At 45.3% G+C, this 21,605-nt stretch overlaps 1 protein-coding gene across 1 annotated transcript; it reads right to left on the bottom strand.

Moving 5' to 3' along the window:
• Positions 1-523: 523 nt before the first annotated feature.
• Positions 524-18,592, bottom strand: LOC147887495 (integral membrane protein (Protein of unknown function DUF92, transmembrane)). The gene is made up of 5 exons (XM_087394526.1): positions 17,945-18,592; positions 17,736-17,852; positions 17,322-17,544; positions 854-1,102; positions 524-733 (listed from the first exon to the last, which is right to left on the bottom strand). The coding sequence occupies exons 1-5, from the start codon at positions 18,091-18,093 to the stop codon at positions 602-604; spliced, it is 870 nt and encodes a 289-aa protein (XP_087250652.1). The 5' UTR covers positions 18,094-18,592; the 3' UTR covers positions 524-601.
• Between the last annotated feature and the right edge of the window lie 3,013 nt (positions 18,593-21,605).

The following is a 21,605-nucleotide window of genomic DNA, read 5'->3' as shown; positions in this document are numbered from 1 at the left end:
GATCTCAATCTATCTTTTTCCAATGCATGGGAGTTGGCTACAGAAAGCAATTCCCTTCTCTGACAGGATTTGAGTAGATGAGACATGAAGCAAGTTACTTTGAGACCATCCAAGTCTTATAATGTTGCGACTACCGTACATTGCGTTCCATTACAGATGAACATACATTATATGAGAGAAATACACTTGACCCTCATGCAATTTCCTCGATGTGTTAATAAAAAGACAATAATAAACAATATATATCCCACTGTCCTTGAATGGGCCCCTTCCCCTTCTTTCATTGCCCCCTACTTTGCGTACTTACTTTGATTATGATACATACTACACATAACCAGCCATGCATATAGTTCTCTATAGGCATGGCGTTTGTTCAAAATCTTGATTCAAAAAGGAGAACTACTCCTGAATCATGCGGAGCCTAGTTACAGCTACGATGCCCAACTGACATGTCAAACAGCAAGCAGGTAAAAGCATTGCCTTCACTCCCTCCAGTCCTCTTAATCAGCAGTGTCAAGCTCTCTGAAAAATATAGGCCCTGTAACCTATAAATTATGCTTCTTAAATTGCCATTTGTTATCTTATAGCAGTCAAACTTACATTAGAACATGTATAGGCAAACAGCAGCAGTTGCTAAAGTAGTTATCAACACAGAGACTAAGTTCACTCCATTGTTATCAAGCATGTCTTGTCCCGCTATCCTCTTTACAGTTGGTCCTGGCTTGTCAACCACCTGCCAAATAAGACTATCAGCTTAGCAAAAATGCAGACCATACAAACTGCCCACTTTAAGGGTGAGAGACGCACACGAATGCTTCAAATTTTGTTAAACCTTCTTGAGACTTGTACTCACTTTCTTTCGTACAACACAGTAACCACTATACTGAACTGTTGCACCCAACAGTGAATCGCAGACACTTCCAAACAGGCCCGCCAGAGCACCTATTGGAAGGGCCAACCATTGTTTCGTTGCGAGTGGACCATCGCATCTTGCAGTGAGCAACCCAAAGAGAGCAAAGATGAGACCTATCAAAGCTCCACCTGCAGTTGCTGCAACTAGGCCTGATATACTCACTGCACCATTGACACCTCGTTGAACCGGCTGCACAATAAAATTTTGATAATAATGAGAAGGGAGTCAACCGTAGGAAGGCATAAGCCACAATAGGCTATGTTAGTCGTATATATTTCAATAGCAAACAGACAGTCATGATGCCACTTAACAAGACCAACAATATTGATAATTTGAGCATGTAACATTTGTATCTAGTATGGATTTAAAATTGAAAATATTTTCCCAGGCTATTCACCGTCAAAAGAAACAACCAAAATACCAGCTTGGGACACCTGATAGTCAGCGATGTTGACAGCACATGAAATGAACCAGAAAAAGAGCACTGAATAACCAAATTACTCAGATTAACCTATGAAGCATCTCTTGAACTAGGTGAGGAATGGTTGGGGGGCCAGATGTCACCTTGTAAGTTGCATAGAGGTTCCAAACTCATTATACATATCATTAAAGCTCTGGTATAAGGACAGGATATAACACATAGCATGACAGAATCACAGCCAAAGAAGCAACTTATATAACTATGTAACCTTGTAGAGTGCTTCCTGAGCCCATTCAAGAAAGGAGTAAGAGCTTCCTGAATCTCGATGGGATAAACATATTCACAGTATGCAACGAACATGACAGAACAAGAAGAACAGAGCAGGATAACCAATGGATGTAAACCTTGATCGAAAACATGAATTGAGTGAAAGGGAAGGTACAAGCCTTAGACATGTGCACACTTTGAAGTACTCAAATACACCAAGAAGTGATTGATAGGAGTTATTCTTGATTGAATGCACTATACAGACAAATCTGCAAGAATACTGCATACAGATTGAAGGCCATTTGAAATGAATGGCTCCTCGAATGAATTAATGCTGAATGAGTATGTGCTTGGTATTGAGGTGGTCTATTGGATTTTTGCCAATGCAATGCAACTTTGCTTGTTGCAAAGCATCCTGATCGAGCTGTCCCAAATATAGATGAAGCTATATTCTCTGATAGTACTCAAAAAACCTTGTTACCGCTGCCATAAGTTTGCCTTTGTCAAGACAATGCTACTGTACATGTCTCCTATTGCATCAAGAGTCAGTGGCTCAGCCAAGGGTCAAACAATAACCCCTAGTATATCTTTTGGTCTCATCCCGAATCTGAGTCACAAGAAGCCACAAGTCCAATAGCCTATTCTTTGCCATAATGTATGCACATATCTTAGCGTACCTGAATATTCTTTTTGCAGCTTTCCAATGGGCAGCCTTAGGATGAGCTCTCAGATAGCAATCAATGTGTTTTGTGCATGCATGAAACACATGATTCAGTGCCCCTGCAAATAGCACTCTGACTGTCCGTGAGAATGGGAGTAAATGGCTGCAAACCACCACGAAGATCTGCCATAATCTCCTGAGCCAGAGTCACCCCCTGGCATCGGACAGACCAACAAGCTGAGTACCCTGTAAATACCTAAAAACACACTTTACAACAGTCCAATGCTACGTCTTTGGGCTGTGCATATACCTGCTCAACTAGGATACACTGAACTAAATATCTGAAGGGGTATTGCAGAGATACTGTTTCAGCACAATGCATTCATTTGATTGCATAAACTGAATGCCCAAATAACAATGTACCTGCCCCTTGGAGACTCCTCAAATGAAGCTTCAAGATCATTCTTGAAATCTGCAATTTTCTTTTCACTTGCGGGTTGAGCAGCATATCATCCACATAAAAAATGACAAACAGCAAATCCTTCTTGTCCTTCACATTAAGGGTACTCTCAGTTGGACTATTCTGTAGACCCTAGCTCGTGAAATATGTATGAATCTTCTCATACCAAGCCTGTTCCTTGAGCCTACTCTTGTTGTTGGATATTTGTTTGGAGTCGCCATTGTATGCGGACCAGCCATCACTATGTGAACTGAGCAATGCTGAATGACTTTGGTACTATCTACCTGACTCAATTTCACATATGGAGGCAATGGAGTACTTACTACCTTCCCCCCCTCCATATTGAAATGCTATGGCCATCTGGATGGAAAGCGCTTCCTGTCAAAAGTGATTGGCAAAGACAATCCCCTCAGTTCACCTTGTTTATGGAAACAAGAGAGCGGAATATAAGAGAAGAGAAAACCAGCGTCCAAAATAAACACTCAAGATTTTGTCAAGCAGGTAATCTCAAGTCATTCCAGTCCAGCCAATCTGAACTGGTCATCATGCGACGGAGGCTTTCTTTGGTCTTAACCTATGAGAATGAAGCGGCAAGCCCTTCATGAGTACTTGGTCAAGAAAAACATTCCAAGATAGAAAGATAAACAAATTCAAACAATTAATAATTCGATGAATCATGAATTGGATGATGAATCGTGACTCTTGAATCTTACCCGCTAAGAACCAAGAAAATGTAGCCAAATGGAGTCTTCGATGGTCTCACAAGCTCCCACCTGCACTCCCTTCTAAATAGGGCCAGTGCATGTGGCTTACGAGTGATATAAGTCACTAATTGCATGGCTTTATCAACCACATCAGACACCCAAGGCAACTTCCCAATATCCTCGATCATCGGGTCAAGAGAGTATGAAGCACAAAAGGGGTCCACACTATCTTGGGATACTTCTCCTCAAGGAGACTTCCCAATTCTCTTCACCAACCTCCTTGATGGTTGCCTCAATATGGCTCCATATCCACTCTCCGGTGATGTGAAGGCCGGCATGTGATGCGTCAACCACCCTCGGGAAGTTACTTCGAACACAAGAACTGACCAAGATATTAATCATGTGTCTCCTCTTTGTGTCACTCCATCCATCGGAGACTATGGTACATCCATACCGACTCCAAGCTTCCTTGAGTCTCTCCATGTCTTTCTTAATTAATCCCACCTGCTTCTTTAATTTTGTGGTGCGGAGAGTCTCAGAACTAGTAGGCGACAGGGATGATGCTCTTGCTCTACTAGCTACTACAAGTGCATGGTAAAACTTTTTGTAGGCAGGAGTCCTTGCAACATTGAAGGGAATATTGCAAGAGTAGAAAAATTGCTCCTCTACAATTTCAGCCTCTTGATTAATGGATGCTGCCCAAGCACCCTGTATAGAAGTAACTCTCAGAGTGGGCTCTTGGACCACGTGTCCTCTTGGCAAGAGGTCGTGGAGGAGCTGATGGCATAGCGGACAGCCCAACTGACATGGATGTCCATGAAGTCGTGCCATGTAAAGGCACTCTCATGCACTGTGATGATGATGCAGCCTGCCCGCATCCCTCCTGCTATGACTGTGGTATATCCACATCCCCGGTATATGACTGGGATGATGTGGCAGAGGCAGTGGCAGTGACGGTTGCCTGTATGCCCAACTTTTGCTGCTCTTGCAACACATTAGCTTGAAGAACCTGTTCTGTGACCACAAGATGGAGGAGGGGTCGAATCTCTACAAATTTGGATGGGTACCTCCATATGCCAAGAAGATTCCCTCTTGAATGGCTTGGCAAGGACCTCTACCTTGGCCTTCCTCTTAAGAAATGCGCTTGAACTCAAGGGGCGGATCACGACTCTGTCTGACCACAAAACTTGCATACTGACCTCCTTGTGCCAGATGACCCATATCTCTTTATAAAATGGTATCCTGCCATACTTCCCGCCTTGGAAAAACATTGGCACCACGACTTGAGGCCATGGTATTGATAATGGGAATCGGGATGAAGAAGGGCTTAGAAGTGTTGGAGAGGGAAGGCAAGTGCAAGGGATTGACAAGGCTATAGGCTAGAGCAAGGGTTGGAAAGGATAGAGAAAGAAAGAAATAAAGAAAGTTTATTAAAGTCTTTAGAAGGCCGATGGGTCTATGAGACTGTGAAAATCCTGAAACAATGAGTTGTGGTAGTGAAGCTACTAAACGAGCATCCATACCAATGCAGAATGCAAAAAATGCAAAATGGCAATACTAAGTCCTAAGTACAACAACATAGTCATATCCTGACTATATATATCAATCTCAGCATCATCGTCGGCATCATCATAACCATCATCATCATCATCGTCATCAACTAGACATCAAGATGGATGAGGCTGTGGAAGTGGAGGCATGAGGTCAGCAATAGAATGTTGTCGCCCCCTCAAGGGTGCAGTTCTGGTACGTCTCCTAGTCGTAGCTCTGCATCTAACCAAAGCCATTGTGACCCCCGTTGGTTGGGCTCCGACCCTAAACAAGGAGGGGATGTCCCCAAGTGTGATCTGTGAGTCAACCCTCTGTCTGAGTTGCCGGGTCACAGGCTTCGGGTCACGTAATGTCGAGGTCTCGCCTCGTGGGGGTCTATGTGATAGAGCTCTGAGAGGTATCAGTCAAAGGAGAAGTCTGCTCATGTCTCCGTGCTCGTAGTATCCTATCTCGGTGTCTGAGCATCTCATGAATGAAACCAGCCAAGCATCGTTGGTCTTGGTAGGAGAGGACACAGGCCAACATCCCATAACTATCTCTGAAGAGGCAGTAGAAACGTCCTCGAATATCATAGTAAACACGACACCTAAAGATAAAATGCTCCTCTGTCTCAACCTCCTGCATGTCACACACTGTGCATATGCGCCTCTCCTTGGGTAACCGCTCTGCTCGGCCACTCTCGATACGAAGTCTGTGTGAAGAGACCAAGAATTGCCCAAGGGAGATCCTCAGCAAGTGGGGTAGGTGAATCTGCGTGTATCTTGGTGGATCAATGAAACCCTCCGCTGTGATATGTAGGAAGTGATCTCTGTAGAAGCCCAGCTTCATTGAAAGATCACTCGGGCCCAACCATGTCTAGAATGTGTGTAGCTGTAGTAGATCCTCATGGATAACCTAGTTGACTTCGTGTGATAGGAGGGAAGAGAAAGGAGCATCCATGCTGTACTGGAAAGGAGGTAGTCTGTCCATGTGGAGCCCTAGTCCTGCAAACCATCTCTCTGTGCGTGCATACCAACACCTCTGATCTCCCCCTGCTACAAGTGCCATAGAAGAGAACAGTGCTAGCCATGGTATCCTGCTACGCCCGGATGTGTAATCCCCATACTCCCTAACTCAGTACAGATATGTAATGACCTAAAATGCAACATCTAGCTATAATGGGAGTGACCCAAACTCTGCCCGAATAATCTGGTGAGGGATAAATGGCTTACCATGGATCATCCGTGATAACATAAGAACCTGTAGCCACTCCACTTTGTCCCACTCTGTATCCGACAAATCTGGCTCCCACCATGGGCTGCCATACATCCCTGTAGGGCGGACCAAGGAGTCAAAAAGCAACCCTTTGGTCCGTGGATCCTAAAAATGAGAGCGGAAGCATTGTCTCTCTAGTCTAGCCAATGAAGCATATCCTCTGCTTAGGCGCACCTGCATCGTGCGTCTCACGGTGAAGGTGGGTCCGAAAAAGACGACCCCCAGATAAGTGTATGATGAAACTACCTCAACCAGGGACCCATCAAATGTAAAATGCTTATCGCGCATGACAACTCGAGATGTATTGAAGATCATAACCTTGGTTTTACCTAAGTTGACCTTCAAATCATGAGACTCACAAAAGGACTATAGTGCATCCAAGTGTCTCTAGAGCCTCTCTACTAAGGAAGACAAGAGAGCCACGTCATCTGCATAAAGTAATATCCGGATCAGCGTGCCCGCGAGAGAGCAGCCTACCCCACCCTGTGCCTACATCAATGTCTCGAGCTCGTCAATATAGAGGCCAAACAAGGTAGGTGATAATGGGCACCTTTGTTTGACCCCGATAATGCTCATGATCTCGTCTGTCCATCCAGATCCTGTCCGAACTCTGCCTGAAACTCACTCATAAAGTGCCATGACAGCCCAAATGATCTCCTGGTCATAACCCAAATCCTGTAGGCATCGTATGAGGCAGGCTCTAGGAACGGTGTCAAATGCCTTGTGGAAATCCACAAAGCAACAGTAAACCCTCTACTTCCATGCCCTCGCCTCCTCGATGATACATCTAAACGCGAGAATGTGGTCCATGGTCCCATGATCCCGCCTGAAACCAGCCTATCGTGCCGCTCTGAGTCCTCAACACTCCGTAAATCTGCTAACCTCAGAATCAAGTACTGATGCATAAATCTTGGACATGACATGTCCAATCATAATGGTCCTATAGTTCTCCGGGTTCATGGGATCCCCTGCCTTGTGGATGGGTGAGATAGTGTTGATGGTCTAGGTGCGTGGAAACCCCAAGCAAACGGCTTCATTAAATAGCTTGGCTAAGATCGGGGCTAGGAGGTTAATCCCATATGCAATGAACTCAATGCATAGTTCCTCATGATCCTTCGCTCGGCCATTATGAAGTTTCATTACGGCATCCTTTACCCCCCTAGTGAAGAGGGTGCAGGATGTGGAGCGTGGCATATGTGATAGGTTAGGGGCTGGCTGATTTGGGATATCATAGAGCGTGCGTGCATAATCAAACCATACTTGACTATCAGTGAGTGGTGGGGGGACCGTCCCTCAAGAAATCTCCGCCATAAGTCCTTAGAGTTGTTACTGAACAGAATGTTCAGTAGCTCCTCCTCGTTCCGACCCACGAAGTCAAGTTTCTTCATGCGTACCAGATGGTGGTACTCGTGTAGCGTCTTTGGTTCGCTCGGAAGGTTGTTTTTTGTTTCGAATCTGAGCTGATGGCGTAAATCCTTACACTCATCATCGTACCAACTATTACAGGGTATTACAGGTACTGCCTCAGGTTCATTTGGTGAAGGGTCTAATGCTACTTTTGGTGCAATTGCATCTTCCATTACAAGTGCTTTGCCTCCTACTCAGAAGCAGATTCAGCAGGATGGACATGATGCTAAAGCACATGCCTTGATTGCTCTTTCAGTTAAAAGGGTCATTATCCCTCATTCCGGTCTTGCAAGACAGCAAAGCATCAGCTTGCATCCTTATATGTAGTGTGGAATGAGGCGAGGGTTGCCTATCTCCGCAAGCAATTGAAGGACTTGAAGCTTGAAGAGGGTGGTAATATGGATGCCTATCTTACCAATGTGAAGGATTCGAAAGAGCAGTTGGCTAACATTGATGAGGTGGTGCCTGATTCTCAGCTTGTTTCTAATATCCTTGATGGGTTGCCTGACTCCTACCAGAGCTTTGCCACTACATTGAGGTTGGTTGCAGGTGGCATTATTCCTTTGCCGAGCTGGTTGCCCTCTTACTATAGAAGGAACAAAGCGTGCAAATAGAAATGCTTCTATGGCTAGTGATCGAGCCTTTGCTGCCCAGCATAAAAACAAAGGCAAAGGCAAGGTTTCAATTGGTAAACCCCCTCATTCACATGCTGGTCACTCCCATGATGCTTCTTCTTCTGGGGATAAGAAGAAGAAAAAGAGATGCAACTATTGCAAGAAACCTAGGCATGATATCTTTGAATGCAGGAAGAGAATTGCATCTGGAAAGAAGAAGAAAGAGTCTCGCCTTGCAGTATCTGATTCTCCTAGTCCAGATGATCGACATGAGTCAACTAACTTTGCACATGATGAGCATTGGGCTTTTCTTGTTACATGTCAGTATAATCCTGATGTTCATGATGCATGCATGACAATTTCTGAGGTATTTGATGCATGGTTCTTTGATAGTGGTGCTAGTAAGCACATCACTTCCTGCAGGAAGTTATTCAGCTCACTTGAGCATGCACCAAGGGAAGGACAATTACATGTGCCCATCATATACAGTAAAAGGCATTGGGCAAGTTCATTACTTCTATTCGTGGTAGCCTAGTCACTCTAGACAATGTGCTTTATGTTCCAGGCATTCGCAAGAACCTTATCTCTATTTCAGCCATAGCTACTTGTCGCTATCAAGTTCTCTTTTATAGTGTTTGGTATGCGGTTTATGATGCTACACATGCTTTTACCATGGTGTTGACTAGGACATTGACTAGTGGGCTATATAGACTTGATGTCTATGACAGATGCTTGGATGATGCTGGACTTGCAGATGCCTATGCCGTTGATTGTTCTACCATGGCAGAGACTCATTTGTAGCATGAGAGGTTTGGACACCTCAACTTTGGGGCTCCGGTGAAATTACATAAGGATGCTATGGTTATTGATCTTCCAAAAATACATGTCTTCAAAGCATGTCTATGAAGCTAGCTTGCTTGGTAAGATGCAACGTTCTACATTTCCCAAGGACGGAGAGTTGGTGCCTCATGCAAGCTGTATTTGATTCATAGTGATGTTTGTGAACCCATGCAAGTTGCAGCTCTTGGGGGATTTTATTATTTTTGTCACATTCATTAATGACTTCACCAAATATACTTGGATTTTTGCCTTGAAATCCAAATCTGAAGTTTTTGCATGCTCATTAGAGCCTAGTTTTCACTTATGGTAGTGGTGCATGTGATGTCACCTTATATCAGCAAGCAGTTGGTTGTTTAATTTATTTATGCCATACCAGACCCGATCTTCAGTATGCTGTCTCACAGTTGAGCAAATATATGCACATCCCCTCTACATACCATTGGTAGGCCGTGAAGTGTGTCTTTAGGTAGCTCAAAAGCACTCAGCATTTGGGTCTTCTCTATGAGGCCGATTCTTCACTTGTCATGCATGGATTCACTGATAATGATTGGGCTGGTTGTTCGGACACCCGTGTGTCACATAGTGGCAACAGTTTCATGCTTGGTACTTCATGCATCTCTTGGTTCAGTAAAAAGCAGACTACAGTTGCTACTTCTAGCTCTGAGGCTGAGTACATAGCAACTTTTGCAACTACAATGGAGTGTGTTTGGCTCCGGAAGTTACTTGCAGATCTTCATGCATGTCAGACTGCTCCTACCGTCATCTTCACTGATCATCAGAGTGCTTTGGCTATTGCACGGAATCCAATTATCCATGCCCGCACAAGGCATATTGTGTTAGAAACTCACTGTGCCCACCTGTGAGCCCCCGATTTGAGGGGACAAGGGGCAGTGAGAGGTAGGAGGGCTGGGGAACGAGAGAGACTCAGGCTGGCATCATAGGCAACCAGCACACGGGCTGGTTGCTGCCTGCAACAGCAGGAATATAAGGGGCCTTAGGCTTCACTTGGAGGCTTCTGCAGCTGCGCAGACTGGCTGCACAGGGCACCCTTAAATAGGGGCCTGTGGCAGGCCAAGTCGGCCCAACCAGGGCCAACCCTGGTCGGTTTTCTAGGGCCACCTGGTCGGCCACCAAACAGGGTACCGACCCTGCTGGTCGGTCAACCCAAGGGGCCTGGGCAGTGCCTATAAAAGGCCCACTCCTTCATTGTTTCCGGCATCCAGTGCAAGACTGAAAGCCTCCTTCCAAGGCTGTGCTGTGCACTCAGTTCTGGAGCAGTTTGTGAGAGAGAGAGTCCTTCAGTATTCTCCAGCACTTTGCTGTATTTTGTATTGCTCCCTGTGAGCTGTTTTTTCTGCCCACCATCCGGTGGATGAATATACTCTCTCTCTCTCCATCCAAGTTATTTCTGAGTGAGTATTTATTGCATCTGTGATCATCTATCTGAGTTGAGAGTGTGTAAGAGTTGGAGAGATCTTGGGTGGAGGTTTGAGTGATTCATTCCCTCCTATTCTCTAACATGGTATCAGAGCCATAATCAAAGCACTCTCTGAAGGAAGGTATCCCTTGGCAAAAAGGCGATTCAACTTTCAGCTCAGGCTAGCACGGGAGGTTAGTACATCTTTTTTGCTTCAGTTTTTCAGTTTGCTATTCACCGAGATGGATCAGCCTTCACAAGCCTCTACACCCACTGCTCATCCTTCCTCCTTCTCCAATCATCTTCCTTCTTCATTTATTCCCAATTTTTGTGAAGCTGGAAAGCTCGATGGGACAAACTATCCAATTTGGAAAGTCAAGATCCGAAGCCATCTGTTGGCACGGAAGCTGTGGAAGATAGTGATTGGGACCGAGGAGAAGCCGGAGGACATTGTGGACAAAAGAGATGAAGTTTTAGTTGAAGCAGATGCGGATGATCTCAGTGCATGGGAGGAGAGGGATGCTCAAGCCTTAGCAATGCTACTTGGCACCACAGCAGATGCTGTGATTCCTCATATCCAATTGGTAGAGACGTCTTCAGAGACGTGGACCATACTGAAGGAGCTGTATGAAACCGATAATACAGCCCGTATCATTACTCTTCAGCATCAGCTTTATAATCTTGATATGAATGAGGGTGATAGTGTGCATGACCATCTAACAAAGGTGAAAGTCGTGCGGGACCAGCTCGCAGCGGTTGGTCAGAAGGTGGACTGGAGTCAATTGGCGTTGCTCACACTCCACAAGTTGCCACGGAGTTTCAAAAGTTTTGTGACTACGGTCACTGTGGATCAACGGACTAAGCCAATCACCTTTGAGGAGCTTGGCCCACTCCTGCTTCAGGAGAAGGCTCGAGAGAAACTCTTTACGCAAACTGACGAGAAGGCATTAGTGGCCAAAGACAAGCCTGGAAAGGCAAGCCAAAGGAGTCCAAGAAGTTAGAGGACGCTGACCGCAAGAAGAAAATGAAGTGCTATTACTGTGAAAAGCTTGGCCACTCCGCCAAAGAATGCCGAAAGAAGAAGGCGGATCAGAAGCGGAAGAGAGAAGCCAGGAACAAAGAAGAGCCTAAGAATGATTTTGCCAATGTGACGACTAGACAGTTGTATGTAATCAGTGAACATTGTTCAGCATATGCAGTCAGTGAAGGTAAAGAGGGTTGGTATGTTGACAGCGGTGCTTCCAAGCACATGTCCAACACAAGGACTTGATTCAAAACCATGGAAAGTACACACCCAGATTCCAAAGTTTCTGTTGGGGATAGCCGGACATGTCCTGTGAAGGGCATTGGTAGCATTCCTTTCATTACGACCGCAGGTGAGGAGAAGGATATCTCTGGAGTACTTTATGTACCCAACCTTTGCAAGAACTTACTGTTTGTAAGTCAGATGGACAAAAACAACATGGCAGTTCTCTTTCAAGATGGCAAGGTCACCATGACATCCAAAAAAACTGGACAGATGGTGGCTCAAGGAGTTGAAGAGAACGGACTGTACCGCCTCAGTGCAATGTTGGTTCATGAAGACAACGGAAAGTCCAAACTTTGGCATGAGCGCTTCGGTCATGTCAGCTATGGAATCTTGGCTGAAATGTCAAAGTCGAAGATGGTGGATGGACTTCCACCAATTACAGGCAAGGATGATGTCTATAGGGCTTGTCTAGAAGGCAAGCAGCACAGGGATAAGTTCCCACAAGAGGCCTTGTTTCGGGCCAGCAAACCACTTGAGTTGGTTCATGCCGACATTTGTGGCCCAATGTCTACAGCATCGTGGGTAGGATCCAGGTACTCACTTCTCTTTGTGGATGATTTCAGTAGAATGACCTGGGTGTATTGTTTGGCTAAAAAGTCACAGGCTTTCGAGAAGTTCAAGGACAGGAAGGCCAGAGTTGAAAATGAGACAGGGGAGGATGTCAAGACGTTCCGCACAGACAGGGGGGAAGAATCACCTCAAATGAGTTCAACACATTTTGTCGCAAGCATGGGATCAAGCGACAACTCACCACAGCACATACTTCTCAGCAAAATGGGGTAGCCCAGAGGAAGCATAGAACCACCACAGAGACAGGGCTTGCTGTGCTCCGAGGGAGGAATCTTTCTAAAGCCTATTGGAGTGAAGCTATCAATACAGCCGCACACATTCTCAACAGGACCAAGACGAAGGCCGTCAAGGACAAGACTCCATATGAGGCATTTTATGGTAAGAAACCCTCTATCACTCATCTTCGCATTTTTGGTTCTAACACATGGGTGCATGTGCACAAGGAAAACAGGACCAAGCTTGATTCCCGGAGCAGAAAATGTATCTTTGTTGGGTATAGCGAAGAATCCAAGGCCTATCGACTCTTCGACCCAGTAAAGAAGCTGATCCTTATCAGTCGAGATGTTGTCTTCGAGGAAAAGGAACCTGAACCCTAGGAGGAGCCTTAGATTGAGGAGGAGGAGATTATTCAACCCCCAACCCCACCCCGCCCCAGGTTGACCATCCAAGAGGTGGCAAAATCGGAAGCTGATGTTCCACAAGATACTGAGGAAGAGCAGGATGTTCCAAAAGCAGTTCTAGTTCCTCCTCCCACTGAGAAGCAGAAGAGGTTGCCCCAATGGTACCTAAGGACATTGGAAGAGTCTCGGGTCACCGAATTACCTGAGAGTAGCGGTTCCGGATTGCATCGGTCCCAACGTCTTCAAAAGACCCCATCCGTGAATTTTGCGCTGGTGGCTCAGCTTGACGAGCCAAGGACCTTCGAGGAGGCGAAGGACAATCCATAATGGCAAGCTGCCATGAAGGCAGAGATGGATGCTATCCTGAAGAACAATACCTAGGACTTAGTGGCCAGGCCCCCGCGATGGAAAGTCATTGGCACTAAGTGGGTATACAAACTTAAATACAAATCAGACGGCAGCTTGGACAAGTATAAAGCAAGGTTGGTGGTCAAAGGTTTTGCTCAAACTGAAGGCATGGATTTTAATGAAACTTTTGCTCCCACAGCTCGCATGGTTACTATCCGGACAGTGATTGCCCTTGCTGCCCAATTTCACTGGCCCATTTTTCAAATGGACGTGAAGTCCACATTCCTTAATGGAATCCTAGAGGAGGAGGTATACGTGGAGCAGCCACCGGGCTTTCAAGATCCAGGGTCCCCATTAAAGGTCTGCAGGTTGAAAAAGGCGTTATACGGGCTGAAACAAGCCCCCAGAGCTTGGTACCAAAGGATTGATGTATTCTTTCAAAAGATAGGGCTAAGTTGGAGTCCTTCTGAGGCAAACCTTTACTTGTTCATTGAGAAGGGGTTGCGATTGGTACTCATCCTCTATGTTGATGATCTTATCTTGATAGGTGACCATGTCAAGAAGATTTCTCAGGTCGAGAAGCTACTCATGTCTGAGTTTGAGATGACTGACCTTGGGTTATTACACTACTTCCTTGGGATAGAAGTAAAGCAGGCGAAAGACAGGATCTTCATTTCACAGGAGAAAAATTCCAGAGAACTTCTGAAGAGATTTCAGATGGAGGATTGCAGGACAGCAATAACTCCCATGGAGGTCGGGCTCAAGCTAAGTGTTCACGACACATCTCAGCCGGTTGATACTCCCTTGTACCGACGATTGGTAGGAAGTTTGCTTTACCTTACCAATACTCGACCTGATATTTGTTATGCAGTTGGGCTATTATGCCAGTTCTCTGCTTCTCCCAGGAAGAGTCATTGGGATGCAGGTTTACAGGTGTTGAGGTATCTAAAGGGTACTTGCACCTATGGGATCACCTACACCAAAGGCATCGAACTAGGCGGATTCTGTGATAGTGATTGGGCGGGTGATGCTGACACCAGAAGATCGACAACAGGGTATTGTTTTTTACTTGCATCTGGTGCCATCTCTTGGCTGAGTAAGAAGCAACCCACAGTGGCCCTTCATCTACAGAGGCAGAGTATAGAGCTGCGTGTACAGCAGCCTGTGAGACACTGTGGTTGAGGTGGATTCTGGAGGACATGGACGTGTGTCAAGAGGACGCAACAGTGCTAATGTGCGACAATCAAAGTTGCATAGCCATTGCCAAGAATCCAGTGTACCATGCGCCGACCAAGCACATCGAAGTTCATTACCACTTTGTCCGAGAGCTCATCATCGACGACGTGATCAAGCTCATGTACTGCCCAACTGCCGATAACTTGTCCGACCTCTTCACGAAGGCACTCCCTCGAGAACAGATGGAGCACCTCATCAAACGCATGGGGATTGGCTCGCAGTTGTGACATTGAGGGGGGGTGTTAGAAACTCACTGTGCCCACTTGTGAGCCCCCGATTTGAGGGGACAAGGGGCAGTGAGAGGTAGGAGGGCTGGGGAAAGAGAGAGACTCAGGCTGGCATCATAGGCAACCAGCACACGGGCTGGTTGCTGCCTGCAACAGCAGGAATATAAGGGGCCTTAGGCCTCACTTGGAGGCTTCTGCAGCTGCGCAGACTGGCTGCACAGGGCACCCTTAAATAGGGGCCTGTGGCAGGCCAAGTCGGCCCAACCAGGGCCAACCCTGGTCGGTTTTCTAGGGCCACCTGGTCGGCCACCAGACAGGGTACCAACCCTGCTGGTCAGTCAACCCAAGGGGCCTGGGCAGTGCCTATAAAAGGCCCACTCCTTCATTGTTTCCGGCATCCAGTGCAAGACTGAAAGCCTCCTTCCAAGGCTGTGCTGTGCACTCAGTTCTGGAGCAGTTTGTGAGAGAGAGAGTGCTTCAGTATTCTCCAGCACTTTGCTGTATTTTGTATTGCTCCCTGTGAGCTGTTTTTTCTGCCCACCATCCGGTGGATGAATATACTCTCTCTCTCTCCATCCAAGTTATTTCTGAGTGAGTGTTTATTGCATCTGTGATCATCTATTTGAGTTGAGTGTGTGTAAGAGTTGGAGAGATCTTGGGTGGAGGTTTGAGTGATTCATTCCCTCCTATTCTCTAACATATTGAGGTTCACTATCACTATGTTAGAGAGATTATCAATGGCTGATATTCAGTTGTCTTATGTTCCCACTGAGGACAACTTGGCAAATCTTTTTACGAAGGCTCTTCCTCAACCTAAGTTTGAAGCTTTCCGGCAAGCTTTCCGGCAACCTAAGTTTGAAGCTTTCCGGCAAGCTTCAAACTTAGTACCTTTTGTGACTTGATCTATTATGCTCTATACAGTCATAGGTTGCTATATCCCTACAAGATGAACATGTGCAACCATGACATTAGTTATTCAGGTATTCTGAGACATGCCCAAATACTTCAGCCCATACCATGGAGGGAGGTTTGTAGGCCATTCTATGGGCTATCCAAAGGTGCCACTCATTCCTTGGTATGTGCCTTGTAGGCCTAGTTATAGGCAGTTCGGACAGCTGGTACAGGTAGTACATGTAGCAGTTAGGACACTTAGTCCAGTTAGGGCACCCTGCCCTAGGTTTTGTTATATTGGGTGTCTCTTGTACTTTCACTCAGTTTTGCAGCAACTCATTACAGCAGCTCGTTTTTGCCTCCATTTCTTGCACTTTTGAGCTCTCTTTGCTTGCCCTAGCCTACACATCTGGGTTACGAATCTCTCCTCACCCTCCATACAATACTTCGGCTGAAAAAATTGTCTTGTTCTGGCACAATCTCTCTACCAAGGACATAGAGAAGAAGTTCCAATCAGTTACCTCGGACTCCTTCCAAAGGAGACCCTCAAACTCTTGGATCTTCATTCTATGCTCACCTTGCTGATCAAGTTATCCACGTATAGAACATGGTCATCCCCATGTTCCCTTTTGCAAAGATACAAGTCGCATTTGATGATCTACATGATATGTCCCCCATGTATGGTTGTGGGCTCTTGGGGCCTGTTTCAGCCTGTAAAATGCCTTGCAAAGTGGACATCTTCTGTTTTGATCCTGGTTATAGAAATCCTTGTGGCTTGGACAGCAAATATAAGTGATAGTAACCTCATGCACTAACACTCAAATGCCCAACCTAGACATTGAGTACAAGTGTGGAGCTTGGTAAGCTCTCACATCTAGAAACATTTACTATAGAAATTATCTATCTAGAAGTATCTATCCAGACACTACTTGTGTACAAATGGGGACAACTGACTTTCAAAGTTCTGGGACGTTCTCAGAACATGGTGTCGTGCCTTCTAAAAGTACACGAGTCTGCTAATGTGGTGCTTCATGTTGATGTGGATTACTGCTGCTCACGTGGCCTCCCATTGACGCAAGAGAATCCACTACAGTCTTTTTAAAAGAATCCACTACAGTGTTTTTAAATGAATTCGACGATGCACTCCACTCAGCCAATAGACAAATGAATGAATTTTAAATTCAAGGTACAATACATCCATTAGAGTTTCCAGAGGCTCTCGACGCGTTACACGATATTTTTAGCCCCACTTTCAAGGTTCTGATCGCAGCTACATTCTCTCTCGTAGACTCCATGCGTTTTTCATGAATTGTCTGTACACAACTGCCACTCTCTTCTGTCAAGTTCTTGATGCTTTTTTGACAGTCACACATCTCCGTTGGTATTATGGACCAGCACGTGCTTGCCGCTTGTTTTATGCACAAACCAAATGTGTTCGATTCTATACATGCATGCAGTATCCATAAGACTAGAACATGTCCAATGCTACAAAATTTTGTATGTTTGACTAGCAAAGGAAGACTGAAAATCACAAAGTTTTCTAACTCCAAAAAGTTCGAGAGACCATAGAGCAGTAGAGATGCAAGGATAATTAGGATTTGAAATACCAACCCGCATGGTGGTAATCAAGCGAGGTTGACCAGGACTTAGAATCCCAACTTCGGATGACCATGTATCTCCGTTACAGCACGCATAATGCCCTAAAATCCCCCCCAGGAGGCCTGTCACAAATGGAGAACTCACTGAATCTAGGCATTTGTCTTCCCACTTTGTGTAAAAGGCGATGCCCAAAGACAGTACAGTAGCTATGGAGCTATTCACCAGCACCTGCAACCTGTCCTCAATAGAGACAGGAAAACTGGAATAAAAGAGGTAACCGAGAAATATGGCAACAATATCAAGTTTGCTGTGAACCCGTAAGTTCCCAACACGATGTGACTAGAACTTTCTGCCTTACAAGCATAAAATTTGTGGGTGAGATCAGCTTGCTAACTAAGTCCACCACTAGCCGCGATCAACACATACCAATCACGTTGCCCCCCCACTTTATAATCGTCCGAGTCGATTTTTCTCTTGGCCTCCGATCCGTATTTGGTGAGCTTAGAGGAGCTAAAGAAAAAGCCGAGAATGAGGGCCCCAAATCTGCATGTGAAGACAAAACGAGGTTCATGAGTGAGGACAACAAAAGCGAAGGCAGCATAAATTGTTAAAAAGAAGGGCAGCAATACAATCACCTTAGACCCGTTAGGACAGAGAGCGATAGGACTACGAATCCAGCAATGGCGCCCGAACGAGACAGGGATTTGTGGTGCAAAGCTCGGGCCGCGGTGGCTGCAGCGATGAGCAACGAAACGACGGTCCACAGCAAGCTCAACTCCCCCATCTGCCGTCCTGGACTGGCCTATTCTGTATGTGGGCGTTTTGCTACGCCCTCAAAATGTCTGCGTTCTTCCGGAAAATTTGTGCGACGAATGTGTGGGATGAAAACCAAAATGAAGCCAAATGAATGGGGTGAGAAAAATACGGCGGACGCTGAGGCTGATCCGCTCCTCGATTGACTGAGTGGAGAAAAATTCGGAGACGATGAAGGTAGCAGCAACGAAGAATTCTTCTTGAAAGACGACGACAATCGAGAAGAAAACAACAAAGTGAAAACAAAAGAGCAAAGCAAACAACCCCCTCTCTCGTCAACCCTTAGACGTTGACTTTCCTCTTCAACTTTCAAGTACAAATCTCGTTCCAAGTACATCACGTACTAGGCAACTCTTCCTGCCTTCCGACTCCCGAGTTACTAGGGCAAACAGCCCCATTTGAATTGCACAAGGGACATCTCTTTAGTTCCCACGCTTGAGCCTTTACATGGCAAATGGAGCGAACTATGGTCATTTGGACCCAACAAAAATGCTTGGATCCAAATGGCCTCTTGGGTGCAGCTTCCCTTAAAGGGAGAGCCTCAGCCTCGTGGAACTCATCCAGCCAATCCCCTCTCTCCCATCCCCCAATGCACAGCTCTGCCTTGCCTCTGCAATGGTCTGCAGTGCAGCACCCGAATTCTTGGTGTGGAAACACAATATAGGGTGGCGCTTGGGAACCCCCACAGCCACCGGTGCCAGAATGGAAATCTCCCAGCAGGGGAAATGGCGCTTTTTCCCTTGCGTGGAAACAGCTTGTGAGTGCACGACCGAGGCTCAGTAAGATGCCTTTCCCGCGTGAGGCCACACTAGCAAATATGCTAAGCTTTGCCTTTTGCCAACAACAACGAGGCCTCGCAACCAGTCCCATGCAGTCGTTTATGCCATGCTTGCCCATTTTTGTAGGAAATCATTTTATACAGACAGGATCTCTCGTAGCCCCGTAATGCTAGGGTGGACAAGTCCAAAGGTTGTCTCCAGCGAGGCGCAAATTTGCCAAAAGTGGGGATTCATGGCGGAACAATTTCCAACAATGGCATATCCTGGTATTCCTTAGCAAATATGCCTATTTCACCTTACAGAGGAACGAGCTCTAAGCATGATGGGCTAGCCTTGCAGCTCCAACCAGGCATAAAAATTTCAGGATTCTAGCCAACCTTGCACTGCCCAAAACACTGTCATTGGCCCAAAATACTATGACGTTCATGCAATTTGCAAGTTTTTGCATTCATGCTTCATTAAATACACTGTGGAAGAAAGTGAGCCTTCATGGCCATAGCTTTTGCATTGTCGGGTGGGTAGAGGATTGCCAACGTTAAGTGCTAGCATGCACGAGGAAGTGCTCTCAACTCTCTAGTTCACCCTCACTTTGATACCCTCTCTTGTCACATGGCATGCATTAACACATGATGACCATGAGAATCATGAGAGTTTGAAGAGGGATCGGTGTGATGGTATTTCAAATGGTCACTTTGATGCCCATGTAACTCATGAAGGTTTACATCATGTCCCTCCTCCCATGACATAGGAGAGTGCCCGTCTCCTGAAAAAAGCTTGATAAACCCCACACTCTTGATAAAAGGGGTAGATTTTGCAACCAATAACAAAACTATGCCATGTACCGTGTTCTCCTTTTATCATCCATAGTCTTAGTAGCTATAACCAAATAGTCCAAGCCAACCTTCCTTAGAGCATGGTCATGAATGCAACTCAAATAGTGGAGGGGTATGATCTGCAAATTTGAATTTTTGAAGATGGCCAATAGAAGCTCTAGAATTTTTAACTAGCATTGATCAACTTTCAATAGCCATGTTCCTCTTCGAGAGGAATCTATTCTCATAGAATGGCTTTTTGTTATTGACTACTAAGCTGGAAATCCACCTCTACAATGAATTAGTGGAGGATCTAGGTGTTGTGCTATGGCAAAACCTTGCATTATACTTGGTAGGAAAGGAATGGGATTTGCTACTAGGTCAATGGGCATCTACCCTTTGGAGCACATTTCATTATCAATTCCTCCTCCAACTAAAGTTCTAGTGGCTTTGTGGTTGGATTAATATCTTTCTTGTAAAACTCTCCACAAAGTGTCCATGGCTTTCTACTACACAATGTCCCTTATGGTCCTATTCTTCTCAAGTAAATCTTGGCTTGAGATATGCCACCTTTCCACTTCTTTGAAACATCCTTCTTCTCTTGTGGCTTCCATCACTTCATAAGGGTGTCCATTTTTTCCAGTTTGACCATATAAGAGATCAAAAGACACATTGCTTCACCCTTAAGAGGTAGCATTCTTGCAAAATCATGGGATAAGGACTTTGCACATTTACTCCTAGCTCTTCTATTGGAATTTCTCTCTATGTTTTTTTGTATTTCTTTTGCTAGATTTGTGTCCCCTACTTGACGTCCATAAGCTTTTAGGCCTCCAAGTATCCTCTTTTCTACACATAAATTCTATTTGCAGTTCTCCAAATCCAATCCTAGACGCTTGTAAGATTTCACAACTTTTGACTTGCTTCCATCAACCAAAATAGAATCAGGCTTATCTTTTTCCCCAATGATCATCAACTTAGTCTTGTCAATATTTACAATGCTTTTGCAGAAATCTAAGAGACCATTGAGGTGCTTTTAAATCTAAGTTGCATTTTTGGCAAAGTTTGCATAGATAAGCAATAAAACCACATATCTTGCAATTTGGATGCCACCTCCATCGATTTTTCTTATCAATTCCTCTAATGCATCTATGAAGAGTCTAGAGAGTGGGGGAAAGGGGGCATCCTTGTTTCACTCCTATATCATTGATAAAAGAGGCCTTAGGGGTGGAGTTTTCCATGGAATATGTAAGATCGATAAGGACCCTTGCATAGAATCTGGTTGTGGTAGTAGCCCTTAGTTAGAGAGGGACTTTAATTTTATATGTTCTTTCTCATATGTTTTGCCTTGGTACCATATCAAAAGCTTTCTTGAAGACTACAAGCAACATTACACTAATTTGTCTTTGCCAGTAGCTCCCTCGATTATAGCCCTAAGAGTAATCAAGTGGTCTGGTCTCAACTCAAGAAGGGGCTCATTTGAGAATTCTATGCATGTACTTATTCTTTTCCCCAATAACTTTCCGTGTTGTTTTTCCATGGGACTACTTACCATAATTGTCAGCAGGTAGTCCTTTGTCCCTCCTTGTTTGCATTTTTAAAAATTGGGACCAAAGTATTTACTTGCCCACTTTTGTGAATCTCTTATTCATAGCGCCTTATTCAAGTTTTCCTCATTCTTTTGGTGGAGACTGCTCCCTCCCCAATTAATTATCTTGGCTATCTCCCCCCCAAAAAAACACTAGTATACGGATATAGATTACTCCCCTCCATGTCATAAAAGTCCATGATTGTCACAAAGGCTTCCATGCATCAAAGGGTCTTATTTCCACCCCTCCTCCCCATGAGCTAGATCATGGTGAGTTGGAATGTAAATGGCCCACATGGTTGAGCAT

The sequence above is a fragment of the Dipteris shenzhenensis genome, chromosome 23, assembly GCF_047967505.1.
Source record: "Dipteris shenzhenensis isolate YYH24624 ecotype China chromosome 23, Dip_SZ_1.0, whole genome shotgun sequence".
Classification (NCBI taxonomy): Eukaryota; Viridiplantae; Streptophyta; class Polypodiopsida; order Gleicheniales; family Dipteridaceae; genus Dipteris; species Dipteris shenzhenensis.
This window is presented reverse-complemented; position numbering and strand designations above follow the sequence as displayed.